This window comes from Balaenoptera borealis, assembly GCF_965194805.1.
Source record: "Balaenoptera borealis genome assembly, chromosome: 2".
Lineage (NCBI taxonomy): Eukaryota > Metazoa > Chordata > Mammalia > Artiodactyla > Balaenopteridae > Balaenoptera > Balaenoptera borealis.
This window is the reverse complement of record NC_138867.1, coordinates 120,065,327-120,093,251: the sequence shown is the minus strand read 5'-3', so window position 1 is coordinate 120,093,251 and position 27,925 is coordinate 120,065,327. Positions and strand designations below refer to the sequence as shown.

Here is a 27,925-nt window from a genome sequence, read left to right as displayed (position 1 = left end):
CTCCAGGCGTCTTTCTCACCCTCACTCACGCCGGCTTTTCCAGTTCAGTGGGAATTGGGAAAAGGTCTGAGATCAGCCCTGTTTCTCTCATCACACGCATCTGCGCTCAGGCATCCAGTGATTCAGTTTCCCTGGTTACAGATTGAGTTCCTCACCATCCTTCACCCGTCGCGTCGGGACTGGAGATCTGCATATGTAAACGAATGATTAGAAATAATTACTAAGTCAGCCGCTCTCCACCAGAAATAGAACCCAGGCGTCTTGACACAGAAACCTGGGGTTCCCCCTACAGCCCAGCGGACGCGGAGTCCACAGGGCGGCGCGGAACCTTTCCGGGGTATTCTCAGCAGCAACAGAGGTTTAGTTCCTGCTGCTCTTGGCGCTTCGCGGCCCAGCGAAGAGACTGATCAGGCGTGGGCGGGGCGAGGGCGGGGCTGGGCCAGGTCCTGGGCGGGGCTTATCTGTGGGCGGGGCTTCCTCGAGTTCCGGAGTCGAGTTGCTGCCTGGGCCGGAGCGGAGATGCAGCCGCCGCCCCGAAAAGTGAGCTTGGCCTGGTGACGGGGACTCCTGCCGGGCTGGGGGAGTGATGCGGCGCAAAGGGGCACCAGACCTGCGGTGGGGGACGAAGAGTAGGAAGGGGTTCAAGGGTCAACCCAGAAGTAACCGAGGAAACAGCCCAGCTCCTCCCTGGCCCCGCCCCCTCACCGCTGCCTGCGCGGAGTGTTTTTCAGGTCCCTGCGCCAGGGGTCTTCATCCTCTTCTTACCCACACAGGTGAAGCCATCCCAGGAGGTGAAGCTTCGCTTCCTGGAGCAGCTGAGCATCCTTCAGACCCGGCAGCAGAGAGAGGCGGACCTACTGGAGGATATCAGGTAGCCCTGACCCCCTCCACGTACCCCGACTTTCTCTGTCACACGCTCCGCCTCTTCTCCAACATACTACAGCTGTCGGGGTGGGCGGGGGTGAAGAGCTCTCCAACCTGCCCATTCAAGGCCGTCATCCTAGGCCTCCCTCTCCAGATGCCGGATACGAATTATCCTTCCGCGCACGCCAACACACATAAACACACAGGGACCCTCCCTCAAACCCCTTCACTCCACACCGCCCCCTCCACACCCACAATCAAGCTTAGGACAGAATCCCCCCTCCCTCTTCCAGACCTGTTGGAAGGCTGGCACACACTGTACTCAGCTGACCCCCATCAGTCCTCACCTCCAAGCTCACAGATGGTTCTCCAGGGGTGGGGAGGATCCTGCTGAGGCTCTGAGCACTGAAGTGAGGTTGTCCTTTGCGGCGGCTGCCCGAGGTGATCTCAAGGACTCTCTCTTCAGTCTCAGGCCCTCCTGGTATAGTCACACTCCAGGCCTGGCTCCCCTCTCCCTCCTGCCCAGGCTAAGGAGAGGGTCGAGGGTGGGAGAAACGGACCAAACAGTAACACCACACCACCCCCCTAATCTCCACAGATCCTACAGCAAGCAGAGGGCAGCCATTGAACGGGAGTATGGGCAGGTATGGGACTCCTTTCTCTGGACCTTCCCTTTTGTTCTAGCCTCCTTTACACTACCAGCAATGTGCCTCCACACATACTCCTGTCCTGGTCAAGAGCAAATGCCTAGAACCAGGCAAATTTGTGTCAAATCCCTGCTGTAGTACTTTTTAGCTGTGTGACCTTGGACAAGTTACTTAACCTTTCTTGGCCTCAATTTCTTTCTCTGTAAAATGGGAATAATAATAACTGTACTTTCACGCAAGGTTGTTGTAAGGACGGAATAAGTTAATGTATGTAAAGCACTTAGCAAAGTGGGTGGCATTATTATACTCTGATCATACACTCTCCCAAGTGGGGAGAGTCTTTGAAAGGGAACTGGGTGTGTGATGACTTTCCCACCAGGCACTCCAGAAACTGGCTGGGCCATTTCTGAAGAGGGAAGGACACCGGAGTGGGGAGATGGACAGCAGGTGGGTCCCATGGTGGGGTGGTGGGGAGGCCAGGGAGCCACGAAGGGATGAGGAGCTCAACCCCAGGAACCTATGAGGAGGGCACGTGAGCGGCAGGTAGAGCTGACACAGCAGCGGGAGAGCAGCTGACCCAGCAAGGACACTGGATGGGGGCGGAGGGCATAAGTGATCCTTGTGGCCGAGCTAATGGCTGATCGATTGATGGGCTCCCAGACGAGGGGGATGGGAAAGCAGTCTGTCTCCTGTGGTGTTGGGGGGGGGGGCGCATCTCGTGAAGCTTTGGAGTGCTCCCCTCCTCAATGCAGACTTTCTCTGGAGAGAGGCAGGATGGTGTTTGGTGCCTGGCGCTGCCTGCTGGATGCCACCATGGCTGGGGGCCAAGCCCGGCTCCAGGCATCTGACCGATACCGTGACCTGGCAGGAGGCACAGGACGGAGCGCTAAGGAGCAGGTGCTTAGGAAGGTATGGCTCAGTGGATGGGGTGAAGGAAGGGCTGACTCGGGGATGGAGGTGATCTGGATCAGGACTTGTGTGTCCATGCCCCTAGGGAGCAGAGAACCTCCAGAGGGCGCAGGCCGAGGTGCTGCAGTCTGTCCGGGAGCTGAGCCGAAGTCGAAAGCTGTATGGGCAGCGTGAACGGGTGTGGGCCTTGGCACAGGAGAAAGCGGCTGATGTCCAGGCCAGGTGGGGTCATGGGGAGTTAGGAAGCCTGTGGCGTCGGGGGATGGAGCCAAGGTGCCATGGCTAGGCCTGACCTCCGCTCCTCTCCCTTGCCTGCACAGGCTTAACCGAAGTGACCATGGCCTCTTCCACACTCGGACCAGTCTCCAGAAACTCAGCACCAAGGTTCAGAGGATGTGGGCATGAGTGGGGGCAGGGAGAGGTGGGCAGATTAGTCTAGTGGTTTGGAACCCCGGGGGCATAAGTCAGAGAGACTGGATGAATCCAGGCTACCCTACTTCCTTGGTGCATGACCTTGGTAAACTTGATCTCTCTGAGCCTCATTTTCTTCATCTATAAAATGGAAATAGTACCTTTGTTCTTCATTCCTTTAATATGCAGTTATTGAGGACTTCTATGTACTTGGCACTGTTTGAAACACTGGGGATATGGTGGGGAACACTACCAGCAGAGCTCCTGCCTCCACAGCCTGGTTAGGGGAGACAGATAGTAAATAAACAAAGACTTAGAATAAATGAAAAGAAGGTGATACAATAAAGCATAACAGGGGAGTGTAATTTAGAGGGAAAGCCTCTCTGAACAGGTGGCCTGAGTGTCAAGAAGGAGCCAGCCATGCAGAGATGTAGGGGAAGAACATTCCAGGGAGAGGCAATGGTGAGTGCAAAGGCTCTGAGGTGGGAATAACTTTGTAGGCTCGAGGAACTGAGAGAAGGCCAGTGTGGCTGGAGCACTGTGAGCAAGGGGACGAGCACTGTGGAAAGACTCAGAGAGGGTGCTGGGGCCAGCTCATGTTGGACCTGGTAGATCACGGTAAGGAGCAGTTGGGATTTTATCCTAAATGTATGCAGTTGCCACTAGAGGATTTTGAGCAGGAATTGTGAGTATGTAAAAATTTTAGTATGGTTTGCCAGTTATCTCAGTAATGTGAGAATCCATTCTGGATCTGCGTTGGCCGTGGAAGGACCCCAAGGGTCCAGGGCTCCCAGTTGACACCTATGTTCCTCTCCTAGCTGTCTGCCCAGTCGGCCCAGTACTCCCAGCAGCTGAGAGCGGCCCGCAATGAGTACCTGCTCAACTTGGTGGCCACCAATGCCCACCTTGACCACTACTACCAGGAAGAACTGCCGGCCGTGCTCAAGGCCAGTCTCAGCCTAGATACCCCTGCCTCTCAGCAGGGAGGGCGTCTCCCTGCTTCCCACCACCATCAGGCTGGGTGGGGCTGGGGACCTAGCCTGCTCAGAGTAGGCAGAAGATACATACCTGGGTTCCGCTTCTGCTTCTAGCTGGCTTCATGACATTGTGCAGAATACTTACCCCTCTGAACCCCAGTTTCTTCATCAGGACTAACCTCTGCTCTGCCTACTTTATAAGACTAATGGGGCTTAAGGGAGAGAATGAATGTGAAAGTGCTTTTTAAACTGTTAAGTGCTGTGCACACATGATGGTCTATTATTAGAAGCAATAATAATGTCTTATTCCTTCTCAATTTCCCATACCTCATACCCATCACCCATTCAAACCTGGACAGAGAGCCTGCTTGAGGGAAGGGTGGTGTCAGCATCTTGGGGTTCTCTCCAGGCCCTGGTCAGCGAGCTGTTGGACCACCTGAGGGACCCGCTGACTTCACTGAGCCGCACTGAGCTGGAAGCTGCAGAGATGGCTCTGGAGCATGCCCACCGTGGGGGGCAGGCGACCTCCCAGGTAAGATCGCCAGAGATCCTCTTTACCCTTCTCTCCCAGTACAGCGCCCCCTCCACCACTGCATGTCTGCCCCTTTCCTTCTCACCTTGTCCTCTCTCTACCAAGAAGGGCTGGGGACAGGCTTGGAGAGGGAGCCAGTGAGTGGCCGACTTTGATTTTTTCCAACTCCCAGGTAAGCTGGGAGCAGGATCTGGAGCTTTTTCTTCAGGAGCCCGGAGTATTTTCCCCCACCCCACCTCAGCAGTTCCAGCCAGCAGGGAATGATCAGGTGAGACCTCTCTGCTAGGTGGAACCAGGCCACTTGGAAAGGGGACTGTGGTGTAGGCCTCTCCCCCATTATCCTTGTCCTGGTTTTAACTTAGAGACTACTAAACCATGGAGAGAGGGTTTCAGAACCCCAGTTCACCTCCCTCCCACCAGGACACAAATTAACACACTTCCTCCCACCCTTCTGTCCCTTCACTGCACTATCTTCTTCATTCTACCTCTGTCCCTCAACCCGGATCCCACTTCTGGGACTCTCTGTGTGTCCACATGAATGCACACCTGTGTCCACAGTCATAGGTGTGTGCTCCCAGCTATTTGTCCCTGACCCTGGAGGTCAGGAGACAGGGAAGAAGAAAAGGAGGGAAGTGGAGGGAGGGGGAATAGAGAAGGAGCAGCATCAGGTCATCCTCACAGCTCCCCATTCATTCAGGTGTGTGTCCTGGAGCTGGAGCAGGGCGCAGGAGGTGTGGCCGGGCAGAGTAGCCTGGAGAAAGAAGTTCAACGCTGGACCAGCCGAGCTGCCCGAGACTACAAGATCCAGAACCATGGGCAGCGGGTGAGGTGGGGGCGCAGGTGTTGGGGGTGGGCAAGAAGAGCGGAGAGATGGGGAGCCCGGCGTCACTGGGGATGTCATGGGGCTGCAGGCAGGAGGGGAGGGAAGGCTAATTTAAGCTGACAGCGTGGCACAGTAATTTAAGAGCATAACCTTTGGGACTAGACTCACCTGGACTCAAATCTTGCTCTGTTGCTTCCTAGTTATGTAACCCTGAGCAAGGGAGTGACTTAAGCTCTCTGGACCTGAGTTTCCTCATCATTAAAGTGGAGCTAATGATAGCACCCACATCACAGGGAAGATGAGATGACATAATGCATGTGAAACAACTAGGAAACTACCAGGTTATTAGTAAGTTGTGCCCCATAGTATCTCCACCCACTCCTGTCCTCTGCGTCCCCAACCAGGTGCTGCAGCGGCTGGAGCAGAGGCGGCAGCAGGCTTCAGAGCGGGAGGCTCCAGGCATAGAACAGCGGCTGCAGGAAGTGAGGGAGAGCGTCCGGCGGGCACAGGTGAGGCACAGCCCTGGGGTCAGAGCCACTGAGATCGCACCTCCTCCGGCAACACCCTCCTCCACTCCTTTATCTGACGGTGGGGAGACTGGAGGCAGGAGGTAGAGGGTGGACATATCTGGGGAGGAGGCTCCACTCACCTCCCAAGGGCAGGCCCAGCCACAGCCTTGACTGACCCCCTCTTCCCTGTGTCAGGTGAGCCAGGTGAAGGGGGCTGCCCGGCTGGCCCTGCTGCAGGGGGCTGGCCTGGATGTGCAGCACTGGCTGAAGCCAGCCATGACCCAGGCCCAGGATGAGGTGGAGCAGGAGCGACGGCTCAGCGAGGCCCGGCTGTCCCAGAGGGACCTCTCTCCCACGGTGAGCTCCCTCCACTCCCTACCCATACACGCCCAGGAGGGTAAAGAGCCCCAGTGGAAAGCAGAGCTTATAAAGTGGGAATCACACTAGTAACTGACTCAAAGCGTTGTTGTGAGGCTTAAATGAAATCACTTAAGTATGACTCTTGGCACAGTTTGTAACACAGAGAGCTCTCAATGAACTTGTATTATGGAGTATAGGATGGTGGTTATGAAAGGTCCTGAGAGCAGAGCAGACTATAAGCAGTTTGAGTACCAGCCAGTCCACTTACTAGCTGTGTGATCTTGGAAAGTGACTTAGCCTTTCTGAGCCTTAGTTTCCCATTAAGAAAATTAGGTTAATAGTTTCGCAAAATAACACTGGGTTATTAAGAAGTTTAAACAAGACAATGTACATAAGATACTTAGCATTGTGCTGGGCACATATAAGCGCTCAATACTGTAACTATGTGATTATTGTTAGTATTATCTTGTGGTGGTTCTGCCTGTGACCCAGGGTGAACGGATGGGTGGTACTACCTTGGAGGAGGATCCACAGTGTTAAGGGTAGGATGGGGTGGGAGGGCGGCGCAAGAGCGAGGGGATATGGGGATATATGTATACATGTAGCTGATTCACTTTGTCATACAGCAGAAACTAACACAACATTGTAAAGCAATTATACTCCAATAAAGATGTTAAAAAAAAAAAAAGGTAGAATGGAGGAGTGAGAGATATAGTGGGTACTTGAGACTGGGCCTCACAAGGATGTCTGTTCTCTGTCCCCCCAGGCTGAGGATGCTGAGCTCTCTGACTTTGAGGAATGTGAGGAGACTGGGGAGCTCTTTGAGGAGCCCGCCCCCCCAGCCCTGGCCACCAGGCCCCTCCCCTGCCCTGTCCATGTGGTGTTTGGCTATCAGGTGTGAATGGAGGTGGGGACCTCAGTCAGGCAGGGATGGGGAACAGCCAGTCCTGAATCCTTCTTTGTGGGGCCCAGGCAGGACATGAGGACGAGCTGACCATCACAGAGGGCGAGTGGCTGGAGGTCATAGAGGAGGGAGATGCCGATGAATGGGTCAAGGTGGGTATGGACCCGGGGCTCTGACCTTGGCAAGGGGGCAGTGGGAGTGACTTCTCTGTGGCCCGTAAAGACCCAGCCAGGCACAGCTGGAAGCCTGAGTGGAGGAGGGCCAGGGCCGTGGACTGCTGAGGCAAGCCTGCTTTCTGTTCGTGTTGCTGGGTGAGCAGGCTCGGAACCAGCACGGTGAGGTAGGCTTTGTCCCTGAGCGGTATCTCAACTTCCCGGACCTCTCCTTCCCTGAGAGCAGCCATGACAGCGACAATCCTTCGGGGGCAGAGCCCACAGGTAAGAAAGGGAGAAGAGTTACTGAGTGGTTGTGGCCCTGGTCTGGGGGCACTGCTGCCCGCCTCTTCCCCTCACCATCTCTCCTGGGCTTCGGCAGCGTTCCTGGCCCGCGCCCTGTACAGCTACACAGGACAGAGCGCAGAGGAACTGAGCTTCCCCGAGGGGGCGCTTATCCGCCTGCTGCCCCGGGCCCAGGATGGAGTGGATGACGGCTTCTGGAGGGGAGAATTTGGGGGCCATGTTGGGGTCTTCCCCTCCCTGCTGGTGGAGGAGCTACTTGGCCCCCCAGGGCCATCTGAACTCTCAGACCCTGAACAGGTGAGGCTTCCTTTTCCCTGGGTCCCCAGGCACGTCTGGGTTGACGCTCCCATGCCAGGGAGGTCCCATATTCGTCTTAATGCCCCCTCCCCCCCATAGTGGCTTGGGACTCCCATCTCCTTTGGCACAGAGAAAAGGGAAACCAAGGCAGTCTTCATTAGCGTTTGGTTGTCCTGCTTTAGAGCTGGATCTTAGTTCAGATTCCTATTTTGTTACTTTAGGCAGTGATTAGACCTCTCTGAGCTTGTTTCTTCACATGCATGTAAAAGGGGGACAATAATACCTCTTTCAGGAGGCTAACTATCCTGATTAGAGATAATGGAAGTAAAGCGCTTAGCACAGTGGCCCATAGGTGCTTTGATATATGGTACCTGTTGTTCTAGCAAGAAGAGCATAGGAGTAGGAGTCAGGAGTTCTAGCCAGGACTTTGTCACTAACTAGCTCTGTGATTTTGGATAGATGGATTAACCTGAGTCTCACCTCTGACACAGGAATCATCAAATCCTTACCTCATGGGGTGTTGGTGAGGATTGAATGAATTAGTGCATGCGAAGTGCTAGCAAAATGCCCGGGACATATTAAGTGTCAATATATATTGGCTGTTGAAATGTGTATCACCTACAAGCCCCACCCAGATACAAGCATTTGGTCCCTCTCTGGACTGGGGAGTGACGGGACAGGAACTGAAGATGGGCTAGGAGGAAGAGCTGGTGAAACCTTCCCACATGCCAGGAATAACTCTTTGCCCCCTCATCCCCAGATGCTGCCATCCCCTTCCCCTCCCAGCTTCTCCCCTCCTGCACCCACCTCTGCCTTGGATGGGTCGCCTGCACCTGTCCTGCCCGGTGGTGAGTAGAAGGAGCTGGGGGCCCTGGGAGGGTAAGAGACCGGAAGAAGGAGGAAGTCTGGAACTCCTGGGTTACACTCAGCCCCTCTGCCTGTCCTCAGGAACCTCCTCCATCAGGCTCTCTGAAGCATGATGGTAGAAGAGCTTGGGCTTTGGAGCTGGGCCCACTGTTCAGACTCTGCTCTGTGACTTCCTAGTGTGTGATTTAACGTGTCTGGGCCTTTACAGAGTGAGGAGGAAGGTCCCTCCCTCACTGAGTTGTGAGAGTTAAAGGGACGTCTGTAGAGTGCCCAGCATTGTGCTGGGCACACAGCAAGCATGCAATTAGTAGCTGTTTTCTCATTATTATTATTTTAAAAATTAGCCATTTTCTCCCACAGTGTTTTCCCAATACACATCCTCTGCCCTTAGTGTTCTTGAATCCTGCAAACACCTGGTTTGCATCATTTTCCTCATCCATCTTTTCTTTTTTTTTTTCCTTGTTCTTGTTGTTTCCTCATCCATCTTTCCTAAAACCATCTTTTCTAAAAGGTACTTTCACTTTCTTCACTGCACCCCCCCGCCACTGCGACCCTGGAATCCCTGTGAGCGTTTTCTGCACCCCGCTTCTCCAGCACCTGTCGTTCACTATGAATGATTTAGGACTCAGTCATTCATTGTGTCTGTTGGTGTTTCATTATGCAGTTCCTGGCAGCCATTAGGGGTGGGGGCGGTGTGGATCCCTCCTGCCCCCGGGTACCTTTAGCAGGGCGGATTATACAGCAGGTGCTCAATAAGTGTTGAGGTTGGATGGATTGATGGATTGTATGACCTAGGTTAGTGACTATTTGTTAATTCAACAAATATTTACAGAGTGCCACTGTCCTAAGTGCTGGAGATACAGAAGCGAACAAAACAAAGTCATAAGACTGACTTGTGGTTCTTATTTCCAGACCAAGACCTGGACTGCCATGGACCCCTGGACGTAATGGCGCCTCGACTCAGGCCGGTAAGGGCCCCGCCCTTGGAGGAGAGTGTTTGGAGAGGGGTCACTCCAACTTGTCCTGTTTTATCTGCAGGACAGAGGGAATGGACAGGGATATCCCCAAGGGAGGCCTCTGGTGCACTGACTGTGTGTTCCCTACAGATGCGTCCACCGCCTCCCCCGCCAGCTAAAGCCCCGGATCCTGGCCACCCAGATCCTCTCACCTGAAGCCAGGGGGAATCACTTTCCCCCAGTGATGCTGCTGCCCCTATCTCCGTGCTGTCAGAGACCACCCCTCCCCACGGTGATCCAGAGCGACACAGCCGAAAGCTGGAATCTCCCTGATTTCCGTTCTCACCTTCATGGGTAGAAACTTCTTCTCTCCCCATTTCTGGGGCTGGAACCCACTCCTTTTTTGCCATCATCCTCCAGCCATCTCTAAGGGCTGAAACTACTCCTTTGTCTTCTGCTACCACCCCATCTCTAGGGTGGTGAAATACCCTGAAATGTCTGGGATTGGAATTCATCCCCCAAAGTCTTGAGTGGCTCTGGCTTATTTGTGTCTCCACCCTGGTTCTGTGAATCACACCACTCCAGATGCCAGAGCCACTGGGGTTGGGGGCTGGGATGGGGGCAGGCCTGTCAGAAGGAGCTGGAGCCAGTATGCGAAGCAGCTGTAATGGTCTGAGCGGATTTATTGACAGTGAATAAAGGGCACAAAGCCCAAGCCAGGGCCTGGGCCTCTTGTGCCAAGAGGGCAGGGGGTCTAAGGTGCTATTGCTTTAAGGGCCCACCAAGGGCAGGGGCCTGCTCCCAGCCACACGCTCTAGCATATGGAGTGAGGTGATGGGGAAGGCAGGTCAGGCGGCCTGTTGGCAGGCAGGGGAAGGGGAAGAGACTGAGGACCGGAGGTGGGACTTCTCCCAAGGTCCCCCAGCCTGAGACCGTGCAGCTCCAGGTGGAAGTAGGGCTGGTCCCTCAGCTGGGGGGCAGTGCTGTCCAGTGGAGAGGAGGGGCTTCATGCCTACCCACCCCCTGGCCCTGCCAGCTGGTAGTCCATCAGCACAAAGAAGGAGGAGGCTTGGAGGAGAGGAAGGGTAACAGTGTTTCCTCCTATTCAAGCTGTGTCCCCGCTTTTCCCCAGGGGCTGCAGGACCTTCCCTATCCCCTGGAGCACAAGCCCACTCCCCACCACCAAACCAAGGAATATGTACCAAAGGCTAAGCCTGCAGTTTAGCTTGGGGGTTCAGGGAACCAATGGGCTTAGGTAGTTTAAAGTAGGGGGTGGGAGGATGAGATTATCTGACTTGGGGCCCAGGCAGACTCACCTCACACACCCCCTGCCCCCTGTGGTGGGGACACCTGAGAGAGAGAGGAGGGGTCAACAGTGGGAGAACAGGAGGTGGGTCATATCAGTGCCCCCTAGAGTAGGGGCAATAAGAGCTGAGCCCACCGCAGCCCACCACGTCTTCATACCTGGTGATCTGAGGTGTCCGGTTTGCTTGGCTGTCCATTTGCCTGTTGACTGGCCAGCCCTGGGCTTGGGCCCCTCCCTCCAGCCCCCAGCATCGACTCTGCAGAGGCTCCAGGGCTCCTCTCAAGTGCACGAGGGACTAGGCTGCTGTCCCTGAGTCCTCCATTCCGCACTGGGGGGCTGGCAAGGGCCTGGGGCTGCGGCCTCTCAGGGGGAAGGCTCTCAATGGCAGGCATCTCTGTCCTGGGCTGCCCTCCCCCAGACCCCTGGCCACCCCCTGGGTCCTGCCCCCCACCAGATCCCCAACTCCTGTCCGTGGGGGAGCCATCACGATGCTCATGCAGCCCATAGCGCTTCTCAATGTGTGTCACCCGGAACCTGGGAGGGGAGGGAACACTGGGGCTTAGGACCACCACTCAGAGGCTGCTTGGCCCTTTCCTCCGATCAGGGACATCCTGGGTTTGATAGGCACTTCCCTCTGGCCTAGGGCAGGGGAGACCAGATTGTGGGGCACATTGTGCAGCCTGGCTTCTGCTGTGGCTCACAGTCCACAAAGAAAGAGCCAGGGCCTACCTTTGGAGGCAGGTGCCTGACCGTTGGGGTCCCCACCTCAACCTCCCTTTCCCTGGGGCACGCTATACCCACCTGCCAACAGAGAACACAGTGGTCTCCCCAGGCCGGGGGCGACCCTTTCCTTCCTTGGAGCGTCCCTGACGGACAAGTGGGGATCTCTTGTTCCGGCTGCAATGGATGCAAGGGGCTGCGGAGCCCAGGTGCACTGTGTGATGATGGGAGGGGACTCCGTCCTGCAAGCTGGAGGTGGCATCCACACTGGACAGTAGGGAGGAAGGGACCAGGGGTGACATTCCCAGTTTTCTTCCTGCTCCACTTGCTCCTGTTCTTTCAGCGTGCTCCTTAAACCCCAGATGCCCCACTTCCCCCAGGCCCCACCATTCGTTTCTTGTCTTTATCTAATAAACACAATATGAAGATATTAGTGACCATGTGTTCTCCCTCCCGGGGCTAAAAAGCGGGCAATGCTTAATGCAGAGGAGTGGCATAAGGGGTGAAGGTTAGGCTTGATGATATCCAGAGGAGAGATGTGGTTTGAAGGACTCAGGATTTCTACAAAACGTCCTTCTTCCTGTATGTTAACCAGCCTTACTCTCCCCTGTCAACCCAAACATGCAAGGAGACTGGGAGAGGAATGTGCTGGAGGAGAGGGTACTCTCCAAGGCAAGCTAAATCGTGCTGGCCCTTGTTCCCAGATCACCTGGACAGTTGCATTGTCCCTTCTCCTTCACTGTCCCCCAGCATCTCCTTCAAGGCCTCAGCATTGGCTGAGGGGAGAAGGAAAAGAGGGGGTCAGTGGAGGCAAAGGCCGGGGCAAGAGAAAGTTGAGGAGGTGGGGAACAAGGGGCCAGCATACACCCACCTTCATTTTGGATGATGCATCGAACAATCCTCTCTACTGTGTCCTCATTCATGTCATCATCCTCAGCTAAAGGATGAAAGAGGTTGGTAAGGAAGCAGTAAATGAGTCAGCTTTGGGGGTACATTACCTGGTGGCTTCTGTGGCTTCTTGCTCAAGACTTACCCCTTTAGCAAATTGCCATCATGCTGTACATAGCATTTCAAGGGCCAGGGCAGAAAAGATGGGGAAATCAATGGGAGTCCAAGACTTATCAGTGGGCCCTTCCCACCCATGTTGCCTACTCTAGCCCTGCTTTCGGGGTGGTGGCAACCCACTTGCTCTTGCAGATTCAAGAAAGCATTACTAGACCTCCTGAAAGCTTGGTTGGGATTTGGCCTGGGTCTGTTGACCAGGAAGAGGTGTGGGGAGAAGGGTCAGGGAGAAAGGTGACTGAGCCAGGTTCTAGGCTGTTCACTCACGGGGCTGGAGCTGGGTGTCGTCAGGCTCCGAGCCCCTCGAGGTGCGGCAGCGGTAGCCTTTCTTCTTGAGCACGTGGCAGATCATGAAGCCTACCAGGCCCATGAGGAAGAAGACCAGCACAAGCAGGAAGAGCATGTACAGCCCATGTTGGGGCGGCTCCAGGTCAGGCTGTGGTTCCGACATGAGGCCCTGGGGGGCAAGCGCGGGCCAGGGCGCCTCCTGGGGTTAGGGGGCTGCAGCTAGAGATGGGGGGAGGGATAGGAATGCCTTCTTCAGGATCCGAGACAGGCAAGCCTCTGAGGTCTGGCCCCACCCCCTACCCAACCAGGGAGCTGTCCGTGCCAGAGGTGCTGGTCCGGGCCAGGGGTGCCAGACGGCAGCTGCGCAAGCTGTCTTCCACGACCCTGGTCCGCTTCCCCGACGCCCAGAACGTTCCCCTTTCCAGCTTGTCCTGAGCTTCCGTCCCTCCCAAGGACACTGCAGAGCGAGATGGGACGGAATTCTCAGGCGGCCTGCACAAGGATCGTGCCTGAGTCAGCGTCCACACCTCCTCTGCGCCGGCCTGAGCCAGGCCTCCACAGCCCCCTCCCCTTCCTGTACTCTCGCGTACACACGCCCTCCCGCCCTTCTGTTCCTCCCATCCTGACCACCTGGCCCACCGGTACCGGTGGTTTGGCTCTGGCTCCGGCTCCGGCTCGGGTTCCGGTTCCAGGGGCGTCCTAGTCCGGCTCAGGGCCCCCGACGCCCTCCCGGCGCTCATCCCTTGCTTTCTTCCCCTCCCCCCTTCGCCGCCTCAAGGGCTCCGGGCTGCGGCCGCAGATACCCGTGCCGCGGCAGGCGGGGGGAGGGAAGGATGGAGAGGGATGCGGGCTGGTTGGGACCGGGGAGAGGCTCCGGACAACTCCAGCCCTGGGAAGGGAAGGAGAAGGGGGACGCCGCCGCCGCTGCCCTGGGTTCCCAAAAGCCTTCGACCGTCGCCGGCCCGGGACCAGGGGGCGGAGCGCAGGTGTGCCGGGCGGAGAGCGAGAGCCTTGCGCGCTTGTGAGCGCAAGTGTGATGCGCGCGTGACTGCGCCGCTCCCCCCCTTCCCCGACCCCGCGTCGGGGGAGTGTGCGGTGCCGAGTCTGGGTCCGGTGAGGAGGACAGGCAGTCAGGCGAGAGTGCTCTCCACTGGTCTATCGGGCACGGCTGGCTTGGCTCCTGCCCTCAGATGCCCCGGCCGGATGTGTAGCAGGGAATCTTCCCAGCGGGCCGGGGGGAGCCGGCTTTCTGCACCCGAAAGGGACAGCGCGGCCGGTTCTCCGGAGCCTCCTAGAGAGGTGACATGGCCTGCGCCCCGTTTGGGACAGGTAGCTGGACGGGATGGCTCGGCTTCCCGAGGATTTGACCCCCGCCCGGAAGGAAATGGCCCTCTCATCCTAGGACCGACGCTACAGTCCTCCGGCCAAGGCCAGACGCTCACGCCGCAGAACCTAGAAGGGCGTAGCAAGGCGAGGGCGGAACTCCGCAGGGGGCGTGGCCTGGGCGTGGTCTAGGGGAGGCCGGCTTGGTTCTCCCGGTTCCGCAGAGGCTGGCTGCGTGCTTACGCAGCACGCAAGACCGGGGGTGGGGCAGGCGGCCAGGCTGGCGGCGGAGGCGCGGGGCCTGGTCCCGCCGGCACCATGGCCAAGACTGTGGCCTATTTCTACGACCCCGACGTGGGCAACTTCCACTACGGTGAGGGAGCAAGGTTGTAGGCGAGGGATTTCGGGACGCGGAGGTTTCGAGGTCGGGGCTACAACTCCAGGGATGCGTACTGACGACCTCTCTTCTCTCACCCCCAGGGGCTGGTCACCCTATGAAGCCCCATCGCTTGGCATTGACCCATAGTCTGGTCCTGCACTACGGTCTCTATAAGAAGATGATCGTGAGTCTCGCGGCTTCTGCTGGGGATTGAGGGTGGGGAGGAGCTGCGGCCCTAGAGATGGGTAGGCTGCACTGAATGCACCAAGAGCGACCCACCCCTAGAGTGGGGGGGGTGGTAGAAGGAACCAGGAGCACCCCCATATGCAGAGTGTTGGTGGGTGCATTCACTGAGTTAATGAGAGATACTTTTTCACCTTAGGTCGGCCACCTTTTGACCTCAAGTGGACCAACCCTTGGCCTAGGGTTAGGGTGGAGTGGGGCTGGTTTGAAGACACAAAGTTTTTCCCTCCCCAGTATCTTAGGGCAGTTCTGTGGCCTCAAAGAAGGAAAGGCGGCTGGGTCACTGTATCTGGATGTGAGGTTTACCCTCATTCCCATTCCTTCTCTGCCACCTCTCTCCACCTCCAAGCTAGAGCTCCAGGGAGGACTTTGCAGCCCTCTGTGTAAATGTGTATGTGTATGTAGGACAGAAGGAGATATCCTGGGTATTCCCTTTTCAACCTAGAATACCACCCGCCCCCCTCCCCCCCGCCACACACACAGTTATACTTAATTACTACCTATCCCTCCATCTCCCGGATATACACATGCTGTCTGTCCCTGGCTTGGAATTTATAGCAGTGATATGCAATGATAACATATTGCTCGGCCCTGATGCATTGCAGGGGGAATTAGTCAACAGTATGAATGAGTGTCCACTGCTTGTGCTGAGGCACAGACAAGTGAATTGGTCATAGAAAAGACTGAGGTGATGTTAGTGTGTGAATCCCTGACTCTCTTGAAATTGTTTGCCAGTATGTGCCTTTGAGCATTTTCTGGGGAGAGAAAAACTTTTTGCTCTTGTCCAATTTCTAAAGAAGTGTGTGAACCCCTCAAAAGATAATAAATCTCTGGCTTAGCACCTGGGCATCTTGGGTTTTAATTAGAAGGTTGTCGTGTGTCCCATATTATTTGATTCCAAAATTAAGAAGAACTCATAGGAGAGAGAGGACAGAGTCAGAGCCCAGGGGAGATGAGTATGAAGAGAATCAGGAATAGGAGATCCAAGGAACAGGGCAGGTGGAAGGGGGTTAAGGTTTGAGAAGGTAGGAAAGGCTGGGCTGGAGGTGGGATGGAAAAGGCAAGCCCAGTGGTCTTTAGGGGGCTTGATCATAATAAACCACCAAGCTAATCAGAGTCTCTCTTCACTGACATTTGTCTCATAGAATAACAAGGATTGGGGGGGGGGGGGGGGCGAAGGGACTGCTGTGTGTGGTTTTGGACAGTCCCCAAGTGTGGGCAGTCTCAGCCCAGTGAGTGGGACTGACCCTGCCTGGGTTCACCTTGTGTTTCCATCCGAGGTCTTCAAGCCATACCAGGCCTCCCAGCATGACATGTGCCGCTTCCACTCTGAGGACTACATCGACTTCCTGCAGAGAGTCAGCCCCACCAATATGCAAGGCTTCACCAAGAGCCTTAATGCCTTCAACGTGGGCGATGACTGGTGAGGGGAGGACTGGGACCTTTGATGCCAGACACCTTTTTGCCAGGCATTTCAATGAGAGTACTTGAGTGAGGTCTTGTGGCAGCAGTGGGAAGATACGATGGAGGGGGGATACTTGTCAATGAATCATCATTTATTCACTTGTTTATTCAACAAATATTTATTGGTCATTGGCTGTAGGCCAGGCCCTGTGCTAAATGCTAGGGACGCAATGATCAACAACAACAAAACAATTTTAATATTGCACTTGTGCTAAGGCCTCTGAAGGAGAGGTACATGACAGACTATGAGAGTGTATACATGGGAGAATTCTCTAGCCTGGGCAGGGGCTGGTCAGTGGAGGCTTCCTAGAGGAAATAATAAAGATTGAGCTGAGATCTAAAGAAAGTAGGAGGTAATTAGAGGAAAGGTAGTTGGGAGGATGGAGGGTGAGGGGAAGAATGTCTTGGGCAGTAGGGACAACATGTGCTAAGGGTCTGTGGTAGGACAGAGTGTGACTTATTTGAGGAACAGAAAAAAGGCCACCCACAGAATCTGAGAGTGATCTGAATCGAGGCTAAAGAGATAGGTAGGGCCTTTGAAAAGTAAACAGCCCTATTATGAATTGGGGTTTTTAACCTCTTGAGTAGGGGGAGGTCATCAAAGGGTTTTAAAAAGCAAGAGAGTGATTAGACATTACCACATTTACGTTGAACTCATATCATACGAAGTAGCCTCAGAGTTAGGCCCTGTGGGAAGAAGGTGGACGACAAAGATAAGCCATGATCCTTGCTTCCATTCTAGTCTACATCCACAAAAATATAGTGACCACACAGCTGCCATCTACTCGATTCATTTTTTTTTTTTAATTGTGTTTTTTTGTTTGTTTGTTTTTTGTTTTATTTTTATTTATTTATTTATTTATGGCTGCATTGGGTCTTTGTTTCTGTGCGAGGGCTTTCTCTCGTTGCGGCAAGCGGGGGCCACTCCTCATCGCGGTGCGCGGGCCTCTCACCATCGTGGCCTCTCTTGTTGTGGAGCACAGGCTCCAGACGCACAGGCTCAGTAATTGTGGCTCACGGGCCTAGTTGCTCCGCGGCATGTGGGATCTTCCCAGACCAGGGCTCGAACCCGTGTACCCTGCATTGGCAGGCAGATTCTCAACCACTGCGCCACCAGGGAAGCCCTCGATTCATTTTTAAACTTTTTGTTAGGGAAAATTTCAAACATTTCTGAACGTATGGTGAACCCGCATATATCTACCACTGAGCTATAACACTTAGAGCAAATGGCTAATCTTACTTCATCTGTATCCTCCCATGTTAGATTATTTTAAAGCAAATTCCAGATGTCACACCGTTTTATCCATAAATACTTTACTATATATCTCCAAATGATACTCTTTAAAAAAAGTGAACAATATCATCACACCTGAAAAATTAATTCCTTCATATCATCAAATATGCAATCAGTACTTAAATTTCTCCAATTGTCTCAAACTTTTTCCTTTTTGCGGTTGAATTACTTTAATTAGGATTTAAACAAGGTCCACATATTATATTTGGTTGCTACGTTTCTTAAGACTTAACCTATAATGTTTCCTTCTCTCCTTTGAATTTATTTTTTGAAGAAATGCGGCTGTTGATCCTATAGTTTCCTACAACAGCTACAGTTTATTGAGTACTTACTCTGCTATGCCAAGGATTACTGGTATATCCACCTAATTCTCACACCACCCTGAGATGTAATAGTCCTTTTCCTGATGGTAGGCATAAGTTCATAAACTGAAATTTGAGGAGATTTTGGTAACTTAGCCTGAGTCACATAACTGGTCAGTGGAGGTGGCAGGATTCAGATCCAGAGCCTAGGTTTTTAAACACTACACTAATCCATTTCCCTGAAAGATCCTACTAATAGAAGCAGCCTGGGCTGGAGGATAGAGGCCAGCTCCTCAGGCTGGCACTGAGCACCTTCCCAACCTTATCCCCACACCCCTGCTGCACAGGGTGTCTTCCTGGAATACCCCTTGTTCCCCATTCAGCCTCTCCAAGGCCTTCTCAGCCTTCACACCACCATGAAGCTTCATGCCATGAAGCCTTTCTTGACCACACCAGTCGCAGTGGTCTGTCCTGCACACACTGCCCTGCCCATTGGGTTTTTCAGTTACATGCTGTCTTGGGAGGTTTCTTGTTTTTTGTGTTATTGCTGCTGCTATTTCTGAGTTCACTTTGTAGATCTGGGAATGCAGAGTCAGCCCTCAGGCCACAGCTGGGGCCTGTAAATGCTCTTTGTGCAGCTAGGGAATACTACCACTGGGCTTCTCTACTTCCCATCCAGTGCCTCACACAAGGCTCGGTACATAGTTTGGTCTAAAATATTTGTCAAATAAATTTGCAGATAACTCAGGTATGTAGGAGGGGCAGGGGGATTATTGAAGCATGGAGATCAGAGGGCTTTGGGGTAGGGAGAGAGGTGTAGGAAGGGAGTGGACAGAGGTAAAAGGGCTCCAACTTGCTCTTCTTCCTGCAGCCCAGTGTTTCCCGGGCTCTTTGAGTTCTGCTCCCGTTACACAGGCGCATCTCTGCAAGGAGCAACCCAGCTGAACAACAAGGTGACCATAGCCCCGAGTCCTATTTCCCCCTTCCTGTGGGTCCCTGAATCCAAGGCCTTAACCCTGACCCTGAGCTCCCAGCTTTGGCGGTGGGCAGGAGAAGGACTGTGAGTTGGGTGTTTGTCTTTCAGATCTGTGATATTGCCATTAACTGGGCTGGTGGTCTGCACCATGCCAAGAAGTTTGAGGTGAGTGAGGAGGAGATGGGGGAGACAACAGCTACTCTAGGGTAGGAGGTCAGGATGACACTAGGGGGCAGCTGGGTGGAGGAGTTGATCCTCTCTTTGTAAGACCACTCTCTTACCGTAGGCTTCTGGTTTCTGCTATGTCAATGACATTGTGATTGGCATCCTGGAGCTGCTCAAGTAAGTAGCCTGGGAGGAGGTGGGGGTACTTAAGAGGCTCTTGGCTGAGGAGGTCTGAGACTGCCCTGGCCCTGACCCTGACCTCCACCCCACACTAGCTTTTCCCAAGTTCTTGATGCTTTTCTCAGGCTGCCTCTTCCTGTGCTCTGCTGCAGATTCCCCGCTGCCTGCTCACATATCAGCTTTCTCTGCACATCCCTCTCCTGTCCCTGCCTCCAGGCTGGAGCCCCAGGGTTGCCCTTAGGGAACTGGTGGTATTAGGTTTCAGGTGACTTGGGCCAAAGTAGACTCTTCATAATTCCAGGCCTTGTGTTTGGGAGGAGTGGGTTGGGGGGTTTTCCTCCTGGGGTTCACCTCTGCCTCAGACCCTGGCTTTGCCCTCCCGCCAGATACCACCCTCGGGTGCTCTACATTGATATTGACATCCACCACGGTGATGGGGTTCAGGAAGCCTTCTACCTCACTGACCGGGTCATGACAGTGTCCTTCCACAAGTATGGAAACTACTTCTTCCCTGGCACAGGTATGGGAATAGGAATGTCTGTCCCCTTCATACTCTTCAGCTCTTACTATGACTTTCTCCTCCTCAGCCTCAGGTCTCAGCTCAGATGGCCCCCTCCTTGGAGAAACCTTTCCTGATCACCCCGTTACTCTGTCACATCACTCTGCTTGTTTTTTTCAGAGCACTCACTGCTGTTTGAATTTATTGTGGTGTTTTGTTTTGTTTACTGTTTACCTTATCATGCCTACCTCCCAAGAATATAAGCTTGGTGGGATTTCAATCATTTCGTTAGTTCTCTTTACTGCTGTATCCCCAGTGCCTAGCTCCCAGCTTGGCTCATGGTAGGCCCTCCAAAAGTATCTGTTGAATGAATGCAAGCTGCAAGGGACTTAGTGGTTCGAGGGAGTGAGTGGTGGGCGCACATAGATGGAGTGAGAGGCCCTCGGAGTACAGTTGGGGTTGAAGCGGCTGGGTTGTGGATACCTCCCGGGTACTGCTGCCACTCCCACCCCCCACTTCCCTACAGGTGACATGTATGAAGTTGGAGCAGAGAGTGGCCGCTACTACTGCCTCAATGTGCCCCTGCGGGATGGCATTGATGACCAGAGTATGTACTGAAGTCTTCTCCCCGCTCACTAGGCTCCTTCTCTCTCTCCCTGAGTTAATCTCTTCTGCCTGGTGTTGTCTGCTGTTGGGCCAGGTGTCCTTAAGGATGAATGGCCTTCAGAGGGACCATGAACTCCCCGGAAATTGTATGCAACATATTGTGTGTGCATTTTTCTGGGAAAAGGGTCATTAGCTTCCATCAGTCACTCCAGAAGTTCATCAGACCCCACCCAGAAGTTCAGAACCAGTGGTTGCCCCTTTGGGTTGCCCCATTCCTGGGCTCCACGCTCTCTGAACCCCCTTTTTCCTTTTGTTCCCTGTCTCCCCATCCCCTTGGGGTGCCAGGTGCCCATCTTTGGCCCTCTCCCAGGTTACAAGCACCTTTTCCAGCCGGTTATCAACCAGGTGGTGGACTTCTACCAACCCACGTGCATTGTGCTCCAGGTAATACTGTCAGTGCCTCCTCAGGCACTGGGCTTGAGGGAAGAGAGCAGGAAAGAGGAGAGTCCCTAGGCTGGTGGGGGAAGGGAAGTGAAGGACATCTGTGACATTCTGAGTAGTTATCTCACTGCAGCCACCTTGGGTTTTGCTTTTTGCAGTGTGGAGCTGACTCTCTGGGCTGTGATCGATTGGGCTGCTTCAACCTCAGCATTCGAGGACATGGGTGAGACCTGCCCTCCTTCCACTCCCCCAGGTTTTCACGTGGCCTTGGGCCTCAATACATGGAATGGGAGTAGTTGGGGAATGGGCCTCACCTCCTTCTGGGACTCAAAAATAGCTACATGTTGTACTTTGAACCAGAAATGTCACCTTAAACAGTGTTCCCCAGTTGGTCATTCATTCACAGTAGGTTTTTATTAAGCGCCTATTGTGTTCCAGGCGTTGTACTAGGAGATGGGGATGCAGTGGGGAAACTCCCATGGAGTTTACAGTTTAGCCTAGGAAACAGACAAAAAATAAGTAAGCAAACAAGACAGGTAGATAGTTATAAATTCTATGAAGGAAAAAGATAGAAAGCTAAGACACAGGATAACAACGGAGAACCTACTTTAGATAGCATGATTTGGAAAGAATTTCCGAAAATTCTGAGCTGAGACCTGGAGGCTAAAGGAGCGAGCCATAAAAGGAGCAGAGGGAGGTCTATCCCAAGCAGTGAGAAGGACCCATGCAGAGGCTCTGAGACAGGGCAGAGCTGGTACAGTGGAGGAGATGAAGTAAAACCAGCAAGGTAGGGACAGGGAGAGCAGGCTGCAGGTGGTTTGAGGTGAGGTCTGAGAAGTCGGCAGTGGTGGGGTTGTGCAGAGCCTTTAGACCCTGGTAAGGAGTCTGGATTATATTTCAGATGTGATGAGAAACTTTAGACAGGTTTTAAACAGGGAACTGATATGATCCGGCTCATATTTTAAAGTGACTGCTCTGAGTGCTAGAATGGAGAAAGGTTTGGGGTGGCGGTGGGGTACACAGGAGTGGAAGTGGGAAGACCAGTTAGGAAGCTATTGGTGTTGTGTAGGCAGGATGCTAAGTTGGAGGAGGTGGTTGATGGAGAGAAGCAGATGATTTGAGTTATATTTTGGTGGCTAAACTGACAGCACTTGCTGGTGCCTTGGTGAGAACAGTTGATTAACAGGTCGGGTGCCAGGGTGGGTGCTGAGCAGGACAGAGGTAGGAGTGCACCCTATTTTAAAGTTTTTATTGAGACACAACATGTGGATAATAAAGTGCGCAAATCTCAGGGATATAACTCAGTGATTTTCACTGCCTAGATCAAGATAGAGAACATTTCTAGTTTCCTTGTGCACCTTTCCAGGCAATGTCTAGAAGCGTATACTTTGGCTTTTGGTAACTTCTGCCACCCGCTCCTCTGGTTCCTTTTAACAGGGAGTGCGTTGAATATGTCAAGAGCTTCAATATCCCTCTGCTGGTGCTAGGTGGTGGTGGCTATACTGTCCGGAATGTTGCCCGCTGCTGGTGAGTACGCCCCCAGTTTTCCTCCTCCCCCTTGTCCAGTGTGAGCTAGGGGCTCCCTGAGAGATGGCCAGGTGGGCCCTTTAGCCCACTTGCTCAGCCCGCCCCCCTCTGCTGGTTTGTTTCAGGACATATGAGACATCGCTGCTAGTAGAAGAGGCCATTAGTGAGGAGCTTCCCTACAGTGGTAAGGACCACCCCATGATGGGGGTTCTGCCCCCAGAACAGGAAGGCCATTTTCACAAGACCCCAAAATGGCCTGGTTTGAAAGCAGGTGGAAAGTTTGACTTTCTCAGAGCTCTGCAGACTAAACCCCTGGACCCAGGTCAGGGAAAAGGTTGGGCAGCTATTATGTAGGGGTTTTGGATGGAAAGGAAAGAGAGTGGCAAGTCTTGGGACCTGCCTGCCTCTATCTGAGCCATAACGTCTCCTCCTAATCTCCTTTTCCCCCAAGAATACTTCGAGTACTTTGCCCCGGACTTCACGCTCCATCCAGATGTCAGCACCCGCATCGAGAATCAGAACTCACGCCAGGTCAGCAGCTCGGAGAAGCTGAGCACCAGGGCGGGGGAGCCCAGGAGAGGTCCAGGATGTGGGAAGTCAGAGAAACCAGGGAAGAAAAGAAAGTTCTCAGCCATCACTGTCACTGTTATCAGCTAGGAGGCAGCCCAGGTTGAAGTAGAAGCAGTCAGGGTTGGGAGGAGGGACAGTTATCAGCTGGGAGACTCAAACTAAGATGCAAGGTGGGATTGAAACTAGGACAGTAGGGGCAAAAGGCAGTTAGAAGCATAGATGCCCTGGGAATCACTGGGAGCTGCTCACTGTCTGTTCCTCATCCCCAACCAGTATTTGGACCAGATCCGCCAGACAATCTTTGAAAACCTGAAGATGCTGAACCATGCACCTAGCGTCCAGATTCACGATGTGCCGGCAGACCTCCTAACCTATGACAGGACTGATGAGGCTGACGCAGAGGAGAGGGGTCCCGAGGAGAACTACAGCAGGTCTGGGGCAGGGACCTGAGAGCAAGGGATTCCTGCAAGCTTTTTGGGGAGGTTAAGAGGGAAAAAGTACATTAGAGGGCATTAGCCTAATTGTCCTTGGCTTACCTCCTTTGGTATGTGGCAATCCCACACTGTCCTCCCCTGCTTCTAATGACATAAGTAACATATGTTTGTTGTAAAAATTTTAAACAGCACCAAAATATGTTCAGTTTGCTTTTACACGATCCCAGACCCGTTTCACAAAGTAACCAATGTTAATAGTTTGATTTCTATCTTTTCAGATTTTTTCTATAGATTACAACTGTACTATTCAACATTCACATATAAACACAAGGGCACACATACACTCATTTTCAGAGTTGTGCAGTCTTTTTTTTTTAATACAAGTTGGATCACTCTATACGTGTTCTACAATTTCCAACTTTTTTTTTTAACGTAACAGTGTATCTTTCCATGCCAATATATATAAAAATCTGCTTCATTATTTTATTAGCTGTATAATATTCCATTGTGTGGATGTAGCATAATTTAACCAAGTGCCATTGATGGGCATTTACATTATTTCCCATTTTATCCATATTACAAAGAGTATGGAAGTGAATCCCCATACATATACATCTTTGCATGCTTGTTTGAGTGGGTGAGATTCCTGGAATTGTTGCTGCTAGGTCAAACGCTGTGTGCACTAAATTTTTTTTATTTGTTGCCAAATTGCCTTCCATAAAGTCTGTAACAGTTTATATTCTTGCCAGCATTTTACTCACTCTTTCCAGATTCTAAGCTGGACAGGTCACTGCCCATATACTGCTCTTGAAAGGCCCTTAGATTTCTTTCCTCAGTTAATTTTCTCAGTTGTATTGTGTATGTGTGTGTGTTTTTATGTCTTTACCTCTCTGAGATACATATTAAAATATTTACATATGCACTGAATTAGGGGGAAAAAAAGACTAGAATAGACTTTTTAAAAAACCCCAAACCAGGCTTTTCTGAAAAATGAAGGGAAAAGACAGCAGAACCCAGAAGTACAGAAACAGATGCACTTAATAGAGAACAGATTTCCTTACGTGACTGGGGGATAACCACAGCTGGACGCTTGTAGGACACCTGGTCCTGCTCCCACACACTGTTAGATGTTTGAGCTGGCTCTGCTGCAGAGTCTGATGGGCTTCTCAGTCCCTTCCAGAATCTTCTCTCTTTCTTAGAGTTCAGGCTTCCAGATCTCTCCTCTGGACCTGGGCTCTACTGCTTAGACCCTTGGGACCACTCCAACCCTTCTCCTCCGTGAGTAACCCCTTATTTTCTCTCTTGGTTGAGGAAGTATCTGAACATCTGGCCTCAGGGATCCTTTTTGACCCCTCATCTCCTTCTCAACTTCTCCAGGTCTCTGGGGCTCGACTTTTGGAAATTGATTTTCTTAAAAATCTGTTTTTAAGTTCTTCCTTTTGGCAAAGTTTGTTTTATTTTCATCTGTAGTTCCAGGCTGGTACCTGGGCCTAGTCTCTGCATTACACAGCCTGCTCTCAACAGCCGACAGAAGCCTCAGGCCTCTTCCTGTCCTAAGCCCTACCGTCAGACCATCCACTGAGGTCCTTTTCTTTGATGCCTATAGCTCCAGCTTGCATATCATTTGCAGAGTAGTAATAAGTTTTACCACTTTTTGTGGGTTTGCTAAGCAGCAGACTGTTACTGAGTGCTTTATATTAAAACATACATGATACAATGTCATCCTGTCATCAGTCTCTTGCCATCAGACAACCCTAAGAGGCGCTATTCTTAAATTACCAGAAGAGGAATCTAAGGCTCAGAGAGGTTAAATAACTTTCTGAAAGTCCCACAGCTAGTTAAATATCAGGGCTGAGATTCAAACTCGAGTCTCTGACTCCTCACCTTTAACCCTTGTGCACTTAGAGGTAACTGAGACATTGCTTTCCAGGCAGAGGGGGCCTTTCCTGACTTTGTTCCCCGGCTTCTCTTTGATGACTTTCTTCCTTCTATCTCAGTTATCAGCCGTGGGCAGGATAATTCAGTTATACATATTCTCCCAGAGAATAATTTTCCAAAAAGAAAGAGAGCAGTATTGTGTTGCTTTCACATCCCTTTGCTCACTACAGGTTTATAGTATGTCACTCCTCTGCTAAAAATGCTCCTTTCCATTGCACTTAGAAGAAAATCCAAATTTCTGACGGTGGCTTTAAAAGGCCCTGCATGCTTTAAAAGGCCCTTACCTATGTCCCTGGCCTCATCTCTAATGACCCTCCTCTGTGCACACTTCTGCTAGCCATCTTGACCTCCTTTTCTCACTGGAATACATCAGTCTCCGTCCACCTTATGACTTCTGTATTTGGTTTTCTTGCAGCTTGGAATGGTCTTCCTGATATCTTTGCCTGTCCAGCTTCTTCTCAGACTTCAGGTCTTACCTTGTTAGAACAGCCTTTCCTGATAATCCTATCTGAAATTTTACCCGTTTCCTCCCATCACGCTCAGTCACATCCCTTTATTTCATTTTATTCATCGTGCTTTCCACCATCTGAAATTACCATATTTATGTTTTTACTTTGTTAGTTACTGTCAGTCTCATTTATTCGGTGAGTTTTTTGAGGATAGGCAGAAATTTTGTCTGATTTATTCTCTATTGCTAAGGCTTATGACAGTGTCTGGCACAGAGTAGTCTGTCAGTAATGTTTATTGACTATATGAATGCATGAATGAATAGCAATCAGTCTCTACCAGCAGAAGGAGAGGAGTGGCTCCCGGACAATGGGGGCCTGAGAAATGGCTCCAGAGAGGGTGCCTATGTGGGAGAAGATTGGAACTTGGAGAGTGGGAGCCTGACCTCTCTTTCTCTCTTTCCTTGCTTTGTAGGCCAGAGGCATCCAATGAATTCTATGATGGAGACCATGACAATGACAAGGAAAGCGACGTGGAGATTTAAGAGTGGCTGGGCTTGCTATGTCCCCAGATATTCCTTTTTACCTCTTGGTTGGGTGGGAGGGAAAAGGTGTGGCTCTTCCACCCCTGGTCAGGTTACTCTCAGGGCTTTTACCAACGCTGGGGGAGGGTTTGGAGACCACATCTTGTTCTGGAACCAACTATCCCCTCTCTTCTCCCTCCCAAGGTCTGAGAATGGTACCTATTAGGGATTGGATGGGGACAAGGATAGCCATCTCTAGGACATCTTGGGCGGTGAGCCCTAGAGGCCAGTCCCAGCCCTTCTGGCTCACTTATTCCTTCCCTACTTCCCTCTAACCCAGAGACTTTAGGGGTGAGGGGGTAGACAGGAGTAAGGCTGCCTTTGACTTCCTCCTGGGTTCTCCTAATGCAGGTCTTGTTTCCAGTGCAGGTGAAGAGTAAGGGATTTTAGGGGGCTCTGACTCCCTAACACCTTAACCCAGATGATGGGAAGTGCAGTTTTGAGATGGGGGAGGATGTGAAAATGTCCTATTCTAACTTTTGGCTTTATGTCCATTTTACCACCCTTTTTATTCAATAAACCAAGTTGGTATTTTTTGTACCTTTTGCCTTTCTGGGGATATTCTTAATTCTTGCTAGCTGCCTGTGTATGAAGAGAGAGGAAATGGGGTGATGATGTATATAATAAAAATCATAGTTAACATTCATTCAGCACTCACCTTACATTAGGACCTGTATATATGTATTCTACATGGATTCTCTTACTCATATATAGGGAGTTAAGAGAGCATTTTAGTTAAGAGTTAGACAAACCTGAGCAGATTACTAGCTTAAGAGAGGGAGTAGAAGATGACTTCAGGTTTTTGAACCTGGGTGTTGGGATTGGTGATGCTAGTTGGTGAGGATACACTGAGATAAAACGGTGACTGACATAAGCAGTTGCTCCTTATCTTCATTATCTATGTGAAGAATGATGCTAGATATTGTAGTAGCCACAAACATGGACTCTTCGCTGGAGGGGTTTATAGTCCAGTAGGGAGTAAGATAAATGCTATAGTAGACGTAGACAGCGGTACAAGAAAGAAGAGTAATACCTGGATCACTCCTTCCATGCTCTGATCCTGTCTGTTTCTAAACACTAACATAGAAAGTAGCTTTTGAACTGTTTTGGACAAATTGATTTCGAAGTGTGGGCTGGACAACGCTGTGCAACTGTCCATCAGGCAATTAGAAAGTGGAAGGTAAGAGATGAAGGTCAGATTTAGGAGCCAGCCAGCTTGGCAGAGTCTTTGTAATATAACAGACCCTAGACTGAGCACTGGGCTCCCTAGTGAGTGAGTCACTGACTGCCCTCCAGGAACATGCAGTTGAAATCTTTTGCCAGTTGTGGGAAAGATAATTAAGTCCAGACTTTGAGGGCTTACTGGGTACCACAGGCTTTTCACACAAGGGACAGATGTAGCTATTCTTGAGAATAGATGAAATTACTGAGGGAGGAATCAAGCTCGTAGAGCAAAGAACACACTTTTGGAGAATGCCTGCTCTTTTCACTCAGGTTTGGTTTATGTCAGTAGGGAATCCTGGTTAAACATAGGGCTTGGCAGTCAGACCAACCTGGTTTTAAGTTTTTTGTCACTTCATTATGTGTCCTTGGGCAAGTCACTTCAATTGTCGATGTCCAAATTTCCTATCTTTAAAATGGTGAGACTAGTGGAATCTATCACA

At 51.9% G+C, this 27,925-nt stretch overlaps 3 protein-coding genes across 16 annotated transcripts; 2 read left to right on the top strand and 1 right to left on the bottom strand.

Annotated features, from left to right (window-relative positions):
- Positions 1-450: 450 nt before the first annotated feature.
- On the top strand, positions 451-10,037 carry FCHSD1 (FCH and double SH3 domains 1). Of its 6 annotated transcripts, none has more exons than XM_082378654.1 (20): positions 451-540; positions 774-871; positions 1,463-1,508; positions 1,891-1,958; positions 2,279-2,420; positions 2,506-2,642; positions 2,741-2,804; positions 3,650-3,778; positions 4,218-4,340; positions 4,513-4,608; positions 5,038-5,163; positions 5,568-5,672; positions 5,868-6,029; positions 6,799-6,927; positions 7,005-7,088; positions 7,256-7,373; positions 7,471-7,691; positions 8,452-8,539; positions 9,471-9,526; positions 9,665-10,037. In XM_082378654.1, the coding sequence occupies exons 1-20, from the start codon at positions 520-522 to the stop codon at positions 9,728-9,730; spliced, it is 2,079 nt and encodes a 692-aa protein (XP_082234780.1). In that variant the 5' UTR covers positions 451-519; the 3' UTR covers positions 9,731-10,037. The 6 variants fall into 6 exon arrangements, with proteins under 6 accessions (XP_082234780.1, XP_082234779.1, XP_082234781.1 ...); XM_082378653.1 differs by having other exon boundaries at positions 2,264-2,420; XM_082378655.1 differs by having other exon boundaries at positions 452-540; positions 2,285-2,420.
- Positions 10,038-10,177: 140 nt separating this feature from the next.
- RELL2 (RELT like 2) lies at positions 10,178-14,326 on the bottom strand. 7 transcript variants are annotated; one of them, XM_082378695.1, is made up of 9 exons: positions 13,536-14,326; positions 13,213-13,347; positions 12,870-13,109; positions 12,412-12,477; positions 12,250-12,316; positions 11,622-11,807; positions 10,979-11,354; positions 10,831-10,864; positions 10,178-10,582 (listed from the first exon to the last, which is right to left on the bottom strand). In XM_082378695.1, exons 3-8 carry the CDS (start codon positions 13,051-13,053, stop codon positions 10,832-10,834), a joined length of 912 nt encoding a protein of 303 aa, XP_082234821.1. In that variant the 5' UTR covers positions 13,054-13,109; positions 13,213-13,347; positions 13,536-14,326; the 3' UTR covers positions 10,178-10,582; position 10,831. The 7 variants fall into 7 exon arrangements, with proteins under 7 accessions (XP_082234821.1, XP_082234816.1, XP_082234819.1 ...); XM_082378690.1 differs by having other exon boundaries at positions 10,178-10,864; positions 13,530-14,326; XM_082378693.1 differs by lacking the exon at positions 13,213-13,347 and having other exon boundaries at positions 10,178-10,864; positions 13,521-14,326.
- A 111-nt stretch (positions 14,327-14,437) lies between these two features.
- Positions 14,438-26,801, top strand: HDAC3 (histone deacetylase 3). Of its 3 annotated transcripts, XM_082378677.1 has the most exons (16): positions 14,438-14,586; positions 14,694-14,776; positions 16,116-16,258; positions 18,767-18,848; positions 18,980-19,036; positions 19,158-19,213; positions 19,603-19,736; positions 20,242-20,322; positions 20,692-20,765; positions 20,921-20,985; positions 22,200-22,289; positions 22,415-22,473; positions 22,741-22,820; positions 23,133-23,290; positions 24,493-24,571; positions 26,153-26,801. In XM_082378677.1, exons 1-16 carry the CDS (start codon positions 14,532-14,534, stop codon positions 26,168-26,170), a joined length of 1,314 nt encoding a protein of 437 aa, XP_082234803.1. In that variant the 5' UTR covers positions 14,438-14,531; the 3' UTR covers positions 26,171-26,801. The 3 variants fall into 3 exon arrangements, with proteins under 3 accessions (XP_082234803.1, XP_082234804.1, XP_082234805.1); XM_082378678.1 differs by lacking the exon at positions 24,493-24,571; XM_082378679.1 differs by lacking the exon at positions 14,694-14,776 and having other exon boundaries at positions 14,472-14,586.
- The last annotated feature ends 1,124 nt before the right edge of the window (positions 26,802-27,925 follow it).